Here is a 14,975-nt window from a genome sequence, read left to right as displayed (position 1 = left end):
TTCCAAAATTGAAATAGAAAAATTTTAAATGCCATTATTTAAAAATAAAATAAAAATTGTTGCAATATCTTGATTATCTCTCTGATAACTGTTACATTTAGAATGGCGCCATCAGCCATTTGTGTTAGATTTTGTTTCTCAAATTTGATTACTTGTGGAATAATGACATTATTTCATGTAGTGATCAGTAGGGTAATAAGCAGCATTAATTTGACTTACTATGTCACCAAGTTAGAAGAAAAAATGGGCAAGTTTCCAGAATGTCACTCAATGACTGAAATCTTATCTTTAAGAAATGTGATTTCTCAACTTTACTGTCAACATTGAAATCCTGAAAATTCTTTAAAAGTCTGATTTTTCCAATATAAATCATTAGATTGTCATTAGGTAATTTAATTTGTTCTTAGCAATTGCTCTAAAGTGACTACCAATTATGTTTGGCATTTGACTGTAATTGGTGTGGTTAGCTGCTGCTTTTTCAGCAATTGTTGGTAACTTTCGTTGTAATGGGACATCAGCAGACTTTTCCTTGATAGTCTTGCGTACTTCACTCCGTCGGTAACTCCAATACTTCACTGTCAGGTTGGAGATGCTCGTAGTCAATCATGATAATTCCCTCAACATCCCAGTACATGGTTGCCATGATTTGGCCTTGACAATTGAGTTCAAAATCCTTAGGCTTGCACTCCAAAAAAACAGAAAAAGCTGGCTACCTTCTACTGTAGAGCTTGCTACCACCTTATTATAAAGCTTTTACAAATTTAGGGCATATAGATAGTTACTTAGATAGACTATATTCCATCTCTCTAGTCATGCCCAAGTCTGTCACACATTGAAATTATTTCATATAGCATATATGTTTGAAAGCAGTAAGTAATCAAATCAATGAAAAAGAAAAAAATTATAAAAGTCATTGCTTTTCTAATATAATCCTTATGTTTCTGAAAGATTCACTGCTCTTTGATTTTTTAAATACAATTTTTGTTTTTTACTATGATAGACAACATATAAAGAGTAATATCTCTGTGGGATAGGTATACTATTATGTCTGAATTATTATTTTCAAAAAACTTATTCAGTTAAAAGGAATATCAAAAGAAGAATAAATTATTTTGGTGACCTTACTGAGATTCTTGTTAAGAGAAAGTTATTACTTTCCCCACAATAAAGTAAATTTTCTATAACAGTAAATACACTGAATGCAACTTATATTTATAATTCTTAGAAATAGACAAAATGAATATGTTACTTTAGTCCTTTAATTAAGAAAATGATCTTTCCTGTCTAGATTCACTGTTATCTGAGAAAATTTCACTATAATGACCTGCAGCTCCTGACCTCTAGTTGTAATTTTGACTGAAATTTCATCCTGGAACCACATTGATATGAAAAATTAACTACAGATTTAGTGTTAGGAATTTTTCACATTTAACTCCTTTCAGAATATATGGTCATCAAATATTACTTTAGTGTCTTTTTGAGGCACTGCTGTCTAAGAGACATCTGTTATCTAAGAGCTTCTCTATGATCTTTGTTTTGATTAAATACTAATATCTACATTTTTTAATTGACAAATAAATTTCTATATATTTAAGGTATATAGTATAATTTTATCATATATGTATACATTGTGGAATGGCAAAATTACGCTATTTATCATATGCATTACCTCACATACTTAGCTTTTTTTGTGCTGAGAATACTTAAAATCTATTCTCTTAGTAATTTTCAAGTGTGCAATATATTGCTTTTAACCGCAGTCAACAAGATATATAATAGATCTCTTGAAGTAATTTTTTCCATCTAACTGAAATTTTGTGTCTTTTGAACAACGTCTTCCTAATCTCCCCAATCTCCAGCCTCTGGTAACCGTCATTTTATTCTCCGTCTCTATAAGTTTGACTTTCTTAGAGTCTACTTATAAGTGAGATCATGTGGTATTTGTCTTTCTTTGCCTGGCTGGTATTACATAAAATAATGTCCTCCAGGTTCACCCATGCTGTCACAAATAACAGTGTTTCCTATTTTAAAATATTGAATATTATTCCCTCATGTATATATACCACATTTTCTTTATTCATTCATCCATTGATGAACCCTGTGGTTGATTTCATATCTTGGTTACTGTGAAGAGAGCTGCAGTGAACAAGTGAATGCGGATAGCGTGACAACATAGTGATTTTATTGTCTTTGGTTACACAGGCATACCTTATTTTATTCTGCTGTACTTTACTGTGCTTTGCAGATACTGTATTTTTCACAAATGGAAGGTTTATGGCAATGCTGCATCAATATTGTCTATTGGTGACATTTTTCAACAGTATGTGGTCACTTTGTCTCTCTGTCACTATGTGGTAATTCTCACACTATTTCAATTTTATCATTATTATGATCATACTTGTTATGGTGATATGATCAGTATTCTTTGTTATTATTAATACTATTAATTGTTTTGGAACACCACAGACCATACCCATAAAAGACAACAAACTTAATCAATAAATATTGTGTGTGTTCTGGCTGCCTACCAACCCACTATTCCCTCTCTCTCTCCCTCTCCTTGGGCCTCCTTATTCTCTAAGCACAACAATACTAAAATTAGGTCAACTAATAGCCCCACAATGGCTTCTAAGTGTTCCAGCAAAAGGAAGAATTTCATGTCTCTCACTTTAAATCAAAAGCTAGAGATTATTAAGCTTAGTGAGAAAGTCATCTCAAAACACAAGATATATCAAAAGTTATGCTTCTTGTACCACTCAGCAAAATTATGAATGCAAAGGAAAAGTTCTTAAAAGAAAATAAAAATGCTACTGCAGTGAACACATGATTAGACAGTACAGATGCCTTCTTGCTAATGTGGAGAAACTTTCAGTGGTCAGGATAGATGAAGTCATCTACAACATTTCCTTAAGCCAAAGCCTAATCCAGATCGAGGCCCTACCTAACTCTGTTTAATTTTGTACAGTTTTTTTTTTAAACACAATGCCATTGCACACTCAATAGACTACAGTGTAGGATAAACATAACTTTTATATGTACTAGGAAACTAAAAAAAAAAAAAAAAATGTATGACATGCTTTATTGTGATATTTGCTTTATTGTGGTGGTCTGGAACTGAACCTCCAATATCTTCTAGGTATGTCTGTATATATCTAGAGGTGGGATTGCTGGATCATATGGTCACTACGTTTTTAATTTTTTGAGAAACCTGCACACTGTTACCCAAAATAGCAGTACTAATTTACATTTCTACCAGTGAAATACAAGAAAGGCATCTCAAAACACGAGATATACCAAAAGCTATGCTTCTTGTACCACTCAGCAAAATTATGAATGCAAAGGAAAAGTTCTTGAAAGAAAATAAAAATGCTACTGCAGTGAACACATGATCAGACAGTACGGATGCCTTCTTGTTAATGTGGAGAAACTTTCAGTGGTCAGGATAGGAATTAATAACATTTAAATGTTTTCTTTTCTTCACATCATTGCTAATGCTTATATTTCTTCTTTTTTTACAATGCCTAACTTAACAGGTATAAGATGATATCTTATTGTGGTTTTATTTGCATTTTCCTGATAATTAGTGATGTTGAGTATTTTTTAATATACCAGTTGGCCATTTGTATAATTTTTTAAAGAAATGCCTATTCAAATCCTCAGCTCATTTTTAAATGAGTTATTTTGTTTTCTTACTGTTGAGTATTCTTTATATATTTTGGATATTAACCCATTAGCACATGTACTGTTTGCAAATATTTTCTTCCATTTTATAGATTGTCCCTTTATTATGTTGATTGTTTCTTTTTCTGTACATAAGTTTTTTTTTTTTTTTAATTTGAAGTAATTCCATTTGTCTATTTTTGCTTTTGTTGCCTGTGTTTTTAGAGTCATATCCAAAAAGTTTTTACCCACCCTAATGTCGTGGAACTTTCCCTCTATATTTTCTTCTAGTAGTCTTAAATGTTTTTATTGGTTTCATTATCTCTGTGAGCTTTCTTTTAGTATAGCAAATAAACATTTACTTGTAGTTGATGGGTTAACAGCTTTGAATATCTGTAGGCATGACACTTTACTTGAGAGTCATGGTGAAGTTTATATGCAAGAGTCTACAGAGTGCTTAGATTTCACTTTCGAGTAGATGCATCATCAATACCTGCAGACAATAAGAGCTGCTGGCAATACTTATAACTTCACCTGAGAAGACAGGAAAGTCTCATCCCAGGGTCCCATACTTGCAAACTTACATACTGTTACTTATATAAATGTAGTTAGGAGGGATGCATCAAAATTCTCTGGCATCACAGATTTGTTATAATGTTTCTTATAATACTCTAATACACTTAAGATTATTCTAGAGACAGATTTGAAGGTCAGATGGGCTTCCAAGTTATTTCCAAGCATTCCTTTAATAGTTGCAACCCTTTTTCTGGTGGAGAGTTGTTTTGATAGCAAAGGAGTATTAAAGAAAATTATATACAAAGCAAAATGAAATAGAAGGAAGGCACATGTTTAAAGTATGAGATAATTGTGTCATTCAGTTTAAACATCTAGTATGATTAATTAACAAATGTTATAGATTGGAAGCAAATAACTTTCAATATGTTAGAACTCTTCTATGGAAGCAAACCATATAGAGAGTTATTTTTAAAAGAATGTTTAAATTTTTATGTAATATTGTAATTATAAAAGCATAATTTATTTCTCAAAAAAGTTTAAATGCTATTTATTAGTGTTTGAGTCACTGATTTGCGCTAATAAAGATAATATTAATCTCAAAATCAGTAATGTGCATTAAAATTATTTGTCAAAAGATGTGTTTTATTGCAAACACCATAGTAGATTTGAATTCAGAGTCTGATACTTAAAAGTTGTGCATACTTAAATGAATTATTCATATTCAGTAAATTTAGTTTACTCATTGCTAAAATGGTAATGCCAAAATGAGAATGTTATGACGAGATTATATTAGTAACTGTATGTGAAGGGGTCTAGCCCAGTGCCTGACACATAGTAGACCCTCAACAGATCCTGCCTTATTATTGTTATTCCCAGATAATATGATAAGATAAAATGCATTATCACTTAGGAGTTACTTGTTATAATATATTTATAGTATATAAAATATTTGCCATTTATAAGATATTGTTCTCTTGTATAATAATAGGATTATAGGGATGAATATTGATAAATCTGATTTAAAATGTGATACATATAGAAAACATTTGCTTTACATTGTGCTAGAGAATATGTATTGTGGGCCAGGTGCAGTGACTGACGTCTGTAATCCTAAAACTTTGGGTGCCTGAGGTGGGGAGATCACCTGAGGTCCAGAATTCAAGACCAGCCTGGCCAACATGGTGAAACCCCATATCTACCAAAAATGCAAAAAATTAGCCAGGCATGGTGGTGGGTGCCTGTAATCCCAGCTACTCGGGAGGCTGAGGCAGTAGAATTGCTTGAACATAGGAGACAGAGGTTGTAGTGAGCCAAGATCACACCGCTGCACTCCAGACTGGGCGACAGAGCAAGACTCTGTCTCAGAAGGAAAAAAGAAAAAAAAAAAAAGAAAAAAAGAAAAGAAAGAATACGTGTTGTGGTCAAATCACACACACACCATAGGCCAAGTGATCAAGGAGAAATTATTTCTTAAAAAATGATATTGGAATAACAGTTTTTGTTACAATAAATTTCATTCTGCAACTTAACCTCTCAATATCACTTTATTAAAATTAGGAGACTTTTGTTTTTTAATTTTTTAAAAAAATCTTTGTCTGTTATTAATTCTTACCTTCTAAAGTATGGTTTATTAAATGTTTTCTGGAAGCCATCTGAGTTGCTCAAAGCTAAATATTTGAATCTAATAGCTATCGAGATGAGAGACATTCACATTGTGTTCCAGGATATATTTAATGTAGTAAATATCTTGAATGCAAGAAAGTCTCTGTTTAAGAAATTGTGAGGTAAGATTGCCATTCCACAATATCTATGCTTTCTCCCCTAGCTGAATTTAAATGTCAGCCAGGCCGATTTCAGTGTGGGACTGGACTCTGTGCTCTACCAGCTTTCATCTGTGATGGAGAGAATGATTGTGGAGACAATTCTGATGAACTCAACTGTGGTAGGTGATTGAATTCCTAACTAATGAACATAAGTCTAATTCTCAACTGATTATGTCTGTGTGATTTAAATTCAGACACATATATTTTTTTTCCTCTCTCTCTATGTTCTAGACACACATGTCTGCCTGTCAGGTCAATTCAAGTGTACCAAGAACCAGAAATGTATCCCAGTAAACTTAAGATGTAATGGGCAAGATGACTGTGGTGATGAGGAAGATGAAAGAGACTGTCGTAAGTCAGCTCAAAATGCTCTGTCTTGTCTTAACTTTGACTCCTAACTAAAATAAATCGAAAAATTATTACTATACTTCATAAATTCATATGATGTAGATAAATTAAAAATAAATTATGGTCAAATAATTAGAAATAGGTGCCAACTGGGATAGAAGCTCTAAACAAAAATAGAGAAAATGAAAATATGGGCAAGTTTACTTTAAAATCTACCTGGAAATTATGACAAACATGAACAACATTCATTCATCCACATCATCCTTAAGAGAAACATCAAATACAACATGGCAGTTGATTATGTTTTTTTAAATGTATGCTTGCCCACATTAAGTAGATAAAGGTAATTTACTTCTGTTGATTAATTCGTTTCTTAAAATTAAGTGATTTTTAATTAGAGAGTTTTTTTCTCCATGAAATACATGTTGTACTCATGAAGAGACATATAAAATCTGGGTAAAATAGTCTAACAAAAGTTTAACTTCTACAAAATTCTAAACAATGCTCTATTTAACATATCTTAACGAACTATTTGAAAGAATAATAGTAAAATATTTTGTTTCTTTTCATCTTATATTTCCATCTTCTGTCAAAATTCAAATTAAGTTAAATGGAAGGCAAAACAGTTTATACCATGTACATATATATGCACATAGGCTGGCATGCACATGCTTGCATACGCACTCACACATTCAGATTATGTGAACAATGGAGCACCTGTCAAGTTTCAGGGTTTCAACAGAACTGCTGTCAGCATTTCTGTCTTGCTGAAGTTTTATTTTATTCCTCTAAAACTTTTATCAGTAAATAATGTGCAGTCATCCAGCAATTTGATTAAGAGGGTGCATTCAGAAAAAAGTCAGTACCAGTTCTTTATGGTTAGCCATTCTAGAAGATGATGCATTGAACTGAGTAGGATTTGTGATGCAGTTTACAGTCTAAGTTGGATGTTCACTTCCCTCAAAAACTCAACACAGGCCGGGCACAGTGGCTCACGCCTGTAATCCCAGCACTTTGGGAGGCCGAGGCAAGTGGATTACCTGAGGTCAGGAGTTCGAGACCAGCCTGGCCAACATGGTGAAACCGTGTCTCTAATAAAAATACAAAAATTAACTGGGCACAGTGGCAGGTGCTTATAATCCCAGCTACTCGGGAGATTGAGGCAGGAGAATAGCTTGATCCTGGGAGATGGGGGTTGTAGTGAGCCAAGACCATATCACTGCACTCCAGCCTGGGCAACAGAGCAAGACTCCATATATGTATAAAACTCAACACAATTCCTAGACATTTTGATAACCTTATTCACTTAATGCCTTCCAATTTTAGTATTTTTGAGTTTACAAAAATGTGTACCTATCAATTCTTATTTTTTTCTGGAAGAAGACTTATTTTGAAAGTCCCTGAATTCTTAATTCTTAAAATTAGTGTTCAAATATCTAATCAACAGTTTTTTGAAAACTCTGATATTTATCAGTGTATCACTGCAAAAATATGTTTTCTTTATTTTTACTGGAGAGGATAGCAGGAGTATCTCGTAAGAAATTAAAAGTTAAAATTCCTCACCTTCAGAGTCCTATTAATTTAAAGACAATACATTTTTTGATAAACCGTCTTAAACATTTGTCTATAAAATTTGTTTTTAATAAATAAATATGTTCTCCAAAGCTACATTTTAATAGCAGTTTTCTTCCTAAGCTGAAAACAGCTGTTCTCCAGACTATTTCCAGTGTAAGACTACGAAACACTGCATTTCCAAGCTGTGGGTTTGTGATGAGGATCCAGACTGTGCAGATGCATCAGACGAGGCCAACTGCGGTGAGTGTTTGTGACTCAGGGCCTTATCTCTCCATTTTTGGGTCATCTGCAATAACCACACAGTGAAGCAAATCTGAACACAATTCTTTTGAAACTAAAGTCTTACCGGAAAAGGTTTTGTCTCTGTGTTCCCAGACTCATAAAAACTTAGGTTAGCTACTTTACAAAAAGCCTGGAGTGATAAGATGGAAGAGTAAGTATTCCTTAATATAACCCAGAACTTTATAAAAGATAGACTAAAGAGGTAGAATAAAACCATTATTTTCTTATATTAGAGTGTGAACATGCTAGCATTAGTATTTAGTGAATAGAAATAAGGAAACACTATATTCACATCATTCTGGAATTAATTTTTTTTGCTTAAATCCCTAAGATTCTGTAGTTATTCAACGATTATTGTATGTCATTCTTTAATAGAATACAGTGTGAAAAAAGATAATAAAAAGCATCTGTTCTGTATTAGTAGATGACAGTGATCATTTAAACCAGCATTTGCTTTTGAAACATTAATATTTTCACTTAAAATAATTTTATTTACAATAATTTCTTCATTGACATTGCAGAAATGGAGAATATATTTATTTTGTTTAATATATTTGATTCTATCTTAAAACTGTTAACACTGAGACAGAAATCAAGAGTATTTGCTATTTGTAATTCATTTGATTAGCATTTATTAACATTAATTGAGCCTGTTCTGTAGACAAATATGCCAATTTGGCATTGTTGGATAAGCTAAAAGCATTTCATCTAGTAATTGATTAGAAAAGACAAAGTTTGTCCAAACTGGATAGGACTCCCAGACTTCATAGAAGTGTGTTTAATGCATTTGCTAGATTCCACAGTACTTTCATTGAACTTTTATGGGGAAAATGAAAATAATGAAAAACCTTTATGTGCTCTGAAATTTCATTTATTTTGAACAACACTTATGAGCTACATGTATAAGTGCTGGCAATAATAACATGTCTTTAAGTGATTTTCCTAATACTATCTTCTTATAATTGGGTCTTTAGAATATGCAACCAATATAGCTTACCATAATATCATAAAACTATTATTTACCACTTTGTAGAATTGGTTTTCATAATTACTTCACAAAGCCTCAAACTGCATTCATCACCAATTTGTCCATAGCAATTATCAAGGACTTTTGTGGGCTAGTTTATATTACTGGCTAGTTTGCTCTGTTGTCTTTTGCATGTTCACTTACCAAACAAAAGTGGAATGATGACTTGTTAACTCTGAACAATGTCTGGACTGGAGTGTTATTTCTGTATTTTCCTCTCCTTCCTTTTCCTCACTTTAGCATGATTTAACTCTGTTTTGGTAGATTATCTGCTTCAAATAGATTATCATCAATCACCTTAGTAACAACAATACCGAATATTTAGTTGTGGTAACCATATGGCCCGAGAAATATGTTAAAAGCTTTAGAGTGATTATCTTACTTAATCTCTTTATTACTCCTATTTCATTGATAAGGAAAGTGGGCAAAAAGAGGTTCTGTAATTTGTCTAAAGTCCTACAGCTAGCAATTCCTGTAACTGGGATGTGACTCCAGGGTTATTGGAAACCAAAGCATCTGCTTTGAACCTCTGTGGATACAGCATAAATACACTTCATTCTTTCCATATGAAGAGAAAAATATATTTAAATGTTTTCAGTAGTGAGGTTGTATAGGATTCTCCCAGCCACTAGTATTGCTGTAAGTTCCAGACCAGTGTACACACACACACACACACACACACACACACACACACACACACACGGGGGGCAAGGATGGAGGGTTGTCATCTGATTTGAGTTATACAATTTTATTGTGCACAGGTGCTAATTAATGTAAAGAAAATTCTATGTCATATCTTAGTACAGCATTTCATGCCCTTTATTTTTGAAAGGGATAAGTGGCCACCTTGTTTCTTTTTGTCCTCAATAAATATAGAAATGTTACATATTTATGCTAATTCTTTAACACTCCCTGGGATGATTCTCCTTCTGGTGTTTTTATTGAATGGGAAAGAAACATAACACTTTGCAAAGGTTCGCTGTGTTATGCCAAGTCCTTATTGTTTGACTCAGTTATGTGTCCTTATGTCTAAGAACCGCTCTTGTCTAGAAGCATGGGTGTGTTTCACTATTTCATATGTCCCATGTCCTCAGGACTTAGCAGGATGTAGAGTAGGATTACATTAAGTGTGGGATGAGTGTGTAACCTATTCCCTCTTGCAGGATCTCTATTTAGAATCCGTTTTTATTTCAGTTTGTGTCCATAGTTTGCTTCACCCGTGCTACGTTAAAGGGGAGATTCTGTTATGCTCTTGAAGTTCACCTAGTTGTTATCTCTTCCTTCTCAGCACCAATATTTGTATTTATCTATAGTTCCATTATCAATAGGATTATTTCATTTCTAAAGTCTGAACATTGTAATTTGTTCTACCTTTACGTATTCTAATTTAAACAATTTGTTTCATTTTTATTTAAATTATGTAAAGAAAGCAATATAGAAGCAAGAGAAAGAGAGAGAAGCACTATGAAAAAAATGAAGCAGAGTAACTTAACACATACAAAATATATGTATAGTGTAGGGAATTAAAATAATAATTATTGTAAATATTTTTTAAATTCTATATTTATATTTACTGAAACACCATGTTTATTGAATTTAACCTGGTATAATTGGATCTATGAGTACTCACAATTTTAACAACAAATGTTCAATCTATGAAAAAATTTTTGTATGCTAATGTATAATTTAAGGAGACTTTGAATAGATGTAAATTCAATATAGTATAGGAGACCAGGGTTAATAATTTAGTCTTGGTGAAACTTTGGATATAAATTTTAAAAATTAAATTAACTATATAACTTCCCATTTTATTAACACCTAGTTTTTGAGACGGCTGAATTTATGAATCTGTAAAAATGTACATTTGGCACATTTGGATTAAATTATTAAAAGTCTTTAAAGAACATCTTGGATCTCTATTTTTGCCTGAGTAAGAATTTAAATCTATGCTAGCCTCGTGTTCATGACAAGATAGTTAAAATTCATTTTGTGAGTTGTTAATAGTTTGTATAAAATCACTTCTATTTGCTTGAAGGTGTCTGCTCTTTTAAACTTTATACTAAGGGAAAAACAAGTTTTAAAAAATGTACATAAATACAATTATATTAGACTGTGGAGGATGAATGCTTTTGTAGGGCTGTTACACTGTTTATTACAATCTTGGGCAAACACCAGGTTTGAATGCCTGACCAAAATAAGTAGAATATCCCAATTGTAGCAGCTCCAGAATATTTATTTGGAATTTCAACTTCAAACTTTCTTCACCTTCAGCCTACTCTATTCTATTTCAAGAACTAATAGAGGATTTAAGAATTTGACAGACTATACTAGAATCACATGTCTGCTTAGTAATCAGAGTTGAAACTTTTCTAAAATTTAACTCATAAGATGATATTAGAATCTGGATCTTTTTATTATGTTCTCTCTCCCCAGTTTACAGTTTAGATTCTTTTACATTCTCAGTGCATCTAAAATATTTTCTCTTTTTATCAGCTATTTTCTGTTTGGTCTCTAGTGGTCAACTCTGCACTCATGCCCCATCTTTCTAGCACCCACTGTTGCTCTGCCATATGACTCCTCTCTGTCGTCTTGCTTTCTGCTTATTTTCCTGCATCCTTTCATCTAATCTAGAATTCTGAGTCTTCAAAAAAGACTCTTGCCTCTAAGTTGATTCAACCTCATTTGCTGCTTTTGTGCAATCTCAGTTTATAACTTGCTGTTTGGCTAATGATCTTTAATTAATGTGTTAGCTATAATCACACTAACTAGAGCTCATGAAGAGAACTTGAACTTTTTACAGTGTCTTTGTATCTTCTGCAACCTGGCTTTCCCAACATGACACTGAAAACATTCAACCAAAAAGACAGAACCTATCAACACGTGCTTTTATTTTCCTTTAAATACGTGATCAGGGAATTTGAAACTCACTACTCAAGCTACAGTTATAAGCTATAAGCTTGCATTTATAAGTTATAAGCTATAGTTCTAAGCTTATAAGCTACAGTTCTAAGCTATACAGTTATAGCTATAAACTATAAGTACTCTTATTACCTTATAACTGTTTTTATAAAGTTAAAGCAAGGACATGTTAAATTATAAAATATTTCAGACTGGGAGTGGTGGCTCATGCCTGTAATCCTGGCACTTTGGGAGGCCAGGGCGGGAGGATTGCTTGAGTCAAGGAGTTCAAGACCAGCCTGGGCATCATAGTGAGATCCCATCTCTACAGAAAAAAAAATGTATTTAAAAATTTGCACCTGTAGTGTCAGCTCCTCTGGAGGCTGAGGCTGGAGGGTCGGTTAAACCCAGGAGATTGAGGCTGCAGTGAACCATGATTGCACCACTGTACTGTAGCTTAGGTGACAGAGACAGACCCTATCTCAGAAAAAAAAAAAAAAAAAAAAATTCACATATATAGACTTGTTATGTAACAAGTAGCATGTTATATAAGTTACATAACAAGTGTCATGTACTATTTTTAATAGTTTTTAAAATTTGGTATAAGATATCTCTTTTAATGCATTTAAATTTCTACAATAACACTAAAATCCTCCTCTTCCCTTCCTCGCTCTTCTCCCCATTCTCCTGAAGTGATCATGTATTATTCACATTTATTATTTTTTACTTGTACTATATAATTATACAACTATGTAAATATGTATATATAAAATCAATATATAATATGTAGATGTACTTTGTAAATATACTTCTATTTAGAATAACATTTAGAAATTGTTTGTTCCATGGTTTCAAGATAACTTTTGGAGGAAAGCTTCATGCTTTTATATATAGTAAAGATAATGTACTTAAATTTTATATCTTGGAAAATGGTCCACACTTACAAATATTTTGTTAAGACATCTGTGTAGTATTTTTAATCAGTATTTCCCAAATTTAAATGTAGGTTATAAATATATGTACTATATTTTGACTAGCAAACAGATGATCTGAACATCCTCAGTGCCTCTATCCTGTGTGGCTGTGACTTGTGAATGAAGCGGGTATGCTGAGGGGTGTTGTTGAGGGAGGCTGCTGGGAGACAGATTTTGAATTTTCTAACATATGGTATCACAGTATCTCTCTATCTAGATATTTAGGAGCATGGGATTATGTGCCTTCCTGTTAGCAGCTGGAAATCAGAAAGGGCCTCCTATTCACACAGTCTCTGGAAACTCATTCGTCTCTGCTGGGGGTTGGTCTGATCTTCACTCTGTGCTCTAATCTGACCGTGAAGTGAAGGCATCCTCACTCACTGTGGGTTTCGCTGTCTTCAAGTCTTTATTCTTGATGAGCTGCTGCTTAATCTTATGTTGCTGTTGATATATGACACTCCTTGAGCCAAGATCCTTACAGAAGCACATGATCCTGTAAACCTCCTAGGTCCTGTGAGGAGCCAGGAATACTGCCTCAAGCTTATACTTCTAACTTCTACCCACTTTTAATATCACAAAATAACTCCTAAATTTTTAAAAATGTTGTGTGCATCCACTATTGTTTCTCCTAGAAGCTTGGCCTTTTCCCGTGATAAATCCAGGTGAGTGTGACACTTATCTTTCCAGTGTCTTGGTCCATCCCATATCAATCTGAGACCTGCCCTGATGTCTTGAGAATATGTGCAACTGATCTTTCTACAACTTCTTTTTTTCCTTTTCACAATCTCTCAGGATCCAGAAGGGAACTTTACATTTTCTACCTGCCTGAAAAAAACTTCTGGTTAATATCTTACTCATTGTTGAGATGACAGTTTCTCTACTTCTCACACTGGCAATTAAAAAAAAAAAAAAAAAAAAAAAAAAAGCCTGTGGGGCAGTATAATATAGGAGAGATAGAAATGAAAACCATATTGTTTTACTGCTTTCCATTTCTTGGCATTCTATACTTATTTGATCCCAGATGAATTGTAAAATAGCAGTTAATGACATTCTATGGAATCACTATTTCTCAGGATGTACTTTGAACATTTTGTCTGGTATGTATGTGTGACTGGTATCTGTTGATTGATTTTCAATCTAATTCTAAAACTTTTAAAAAATAATTGCATAGCTCTATCTTGCTTCTTTGAAATCATGATGTGTACATATGCTATTATCTTTTCTAACGGAAGCTTTGAAACATAATTTAACGTCTGGTATATTTCTAAACTTTTAAAGTAGTTGTAATGAAAATAAGTATATTTTTCTACAAACTTGGTAGTGTGGAGAACTTATTTTCTATGTGTAAAGCAGCTTCTGTTAATTCAGTAAGTTGTTTTTGTAGTATTATTAGATCACTATATTTTATGGTAATTTTTTGACATATCATGTGTTTTTCTTTCACCCATTTATTTGTTTTGCTAAATTTATTCTTTTCCTCTTTTCTGCTAATGATTTTTTGTATGTGTGAATGTATTTGTGTATGTATATTTTGCTGCGAGAGAGAGGGAGAGAAAAAAAGAGAGAAAGGAAGAGAGTGTGTATGTGAGAGAGAGCCCTCATAATAGCATTTATTTTGCATTGAAATGTTTTGGTTCTAACAGAACCCTTGAAGGAGAGCCTAGCCATATGAATGGGACCAGGAAATTGTCTTCTAGCTTTTATAGGAAAAAATGAATCACCTATATGGGAGTCACTAAATAATCTAAGTGGAATGAATACATTAAGTTTTTTCATAGCTTTCATCCAATGACTTTGGTAACTTTTGTGCATTGACTCTCCACCAAAAGGAGGTGCAATTATTTGTTGATCTTTCTTTCTTTCTTTTTCTTT

At 32.9% G+C, this 14,975-nt stretch overlaps 1 protein-coding gene across 1 annotated transcript in view; it reads left to right on the top strand.

The window, feature by feature from the left end:
• Positions 1-14,975, top strand: part of LRP1B (LDL receptor related protein 1B) — a 1,636,277-nt gene that overhangs the window by 1,424,174 nt on the left and 197,128 nt on the right. Inside the window, exons 64-66 of the mRNA XM_026453105.1 lie at positions 6,002-6,118; positions 6,231-6,350; positions 8,043-8,162. Coding sequence (XP_026308890.1) covers positions 6,002-6,118; positions 6,231-6,350; positions 8,043-8,162 — 357 coding nt within the window. The remainder of the gene's footprint in view (positions 1-6,001; positions 6,119-6,230; positions 6,351-8,042; positions 8,163-14,975) is intronic.

Source organism: Piliocolobus tephrosceles, chromosome 11 (assembly GCF_002776525.5).
Source record: "Piliocolobus tephrosceles isolate RC106 chromosome 11, ASM277652v3, whole genome shotgun sequence".
In the NCBI taxonomy this organism is placed as follows: domain Eukaryota; kingdom Metazoa; phylum Chordata; class Mammalia; order Primates; family Cercopithecidae; genus Piliocolobus; species Piliocolobus tephrosceles.
Note: the sequence above shows the minus strand (reverse complement) of the source record. Positions and strands in the feature narration are given on the sequence as shown.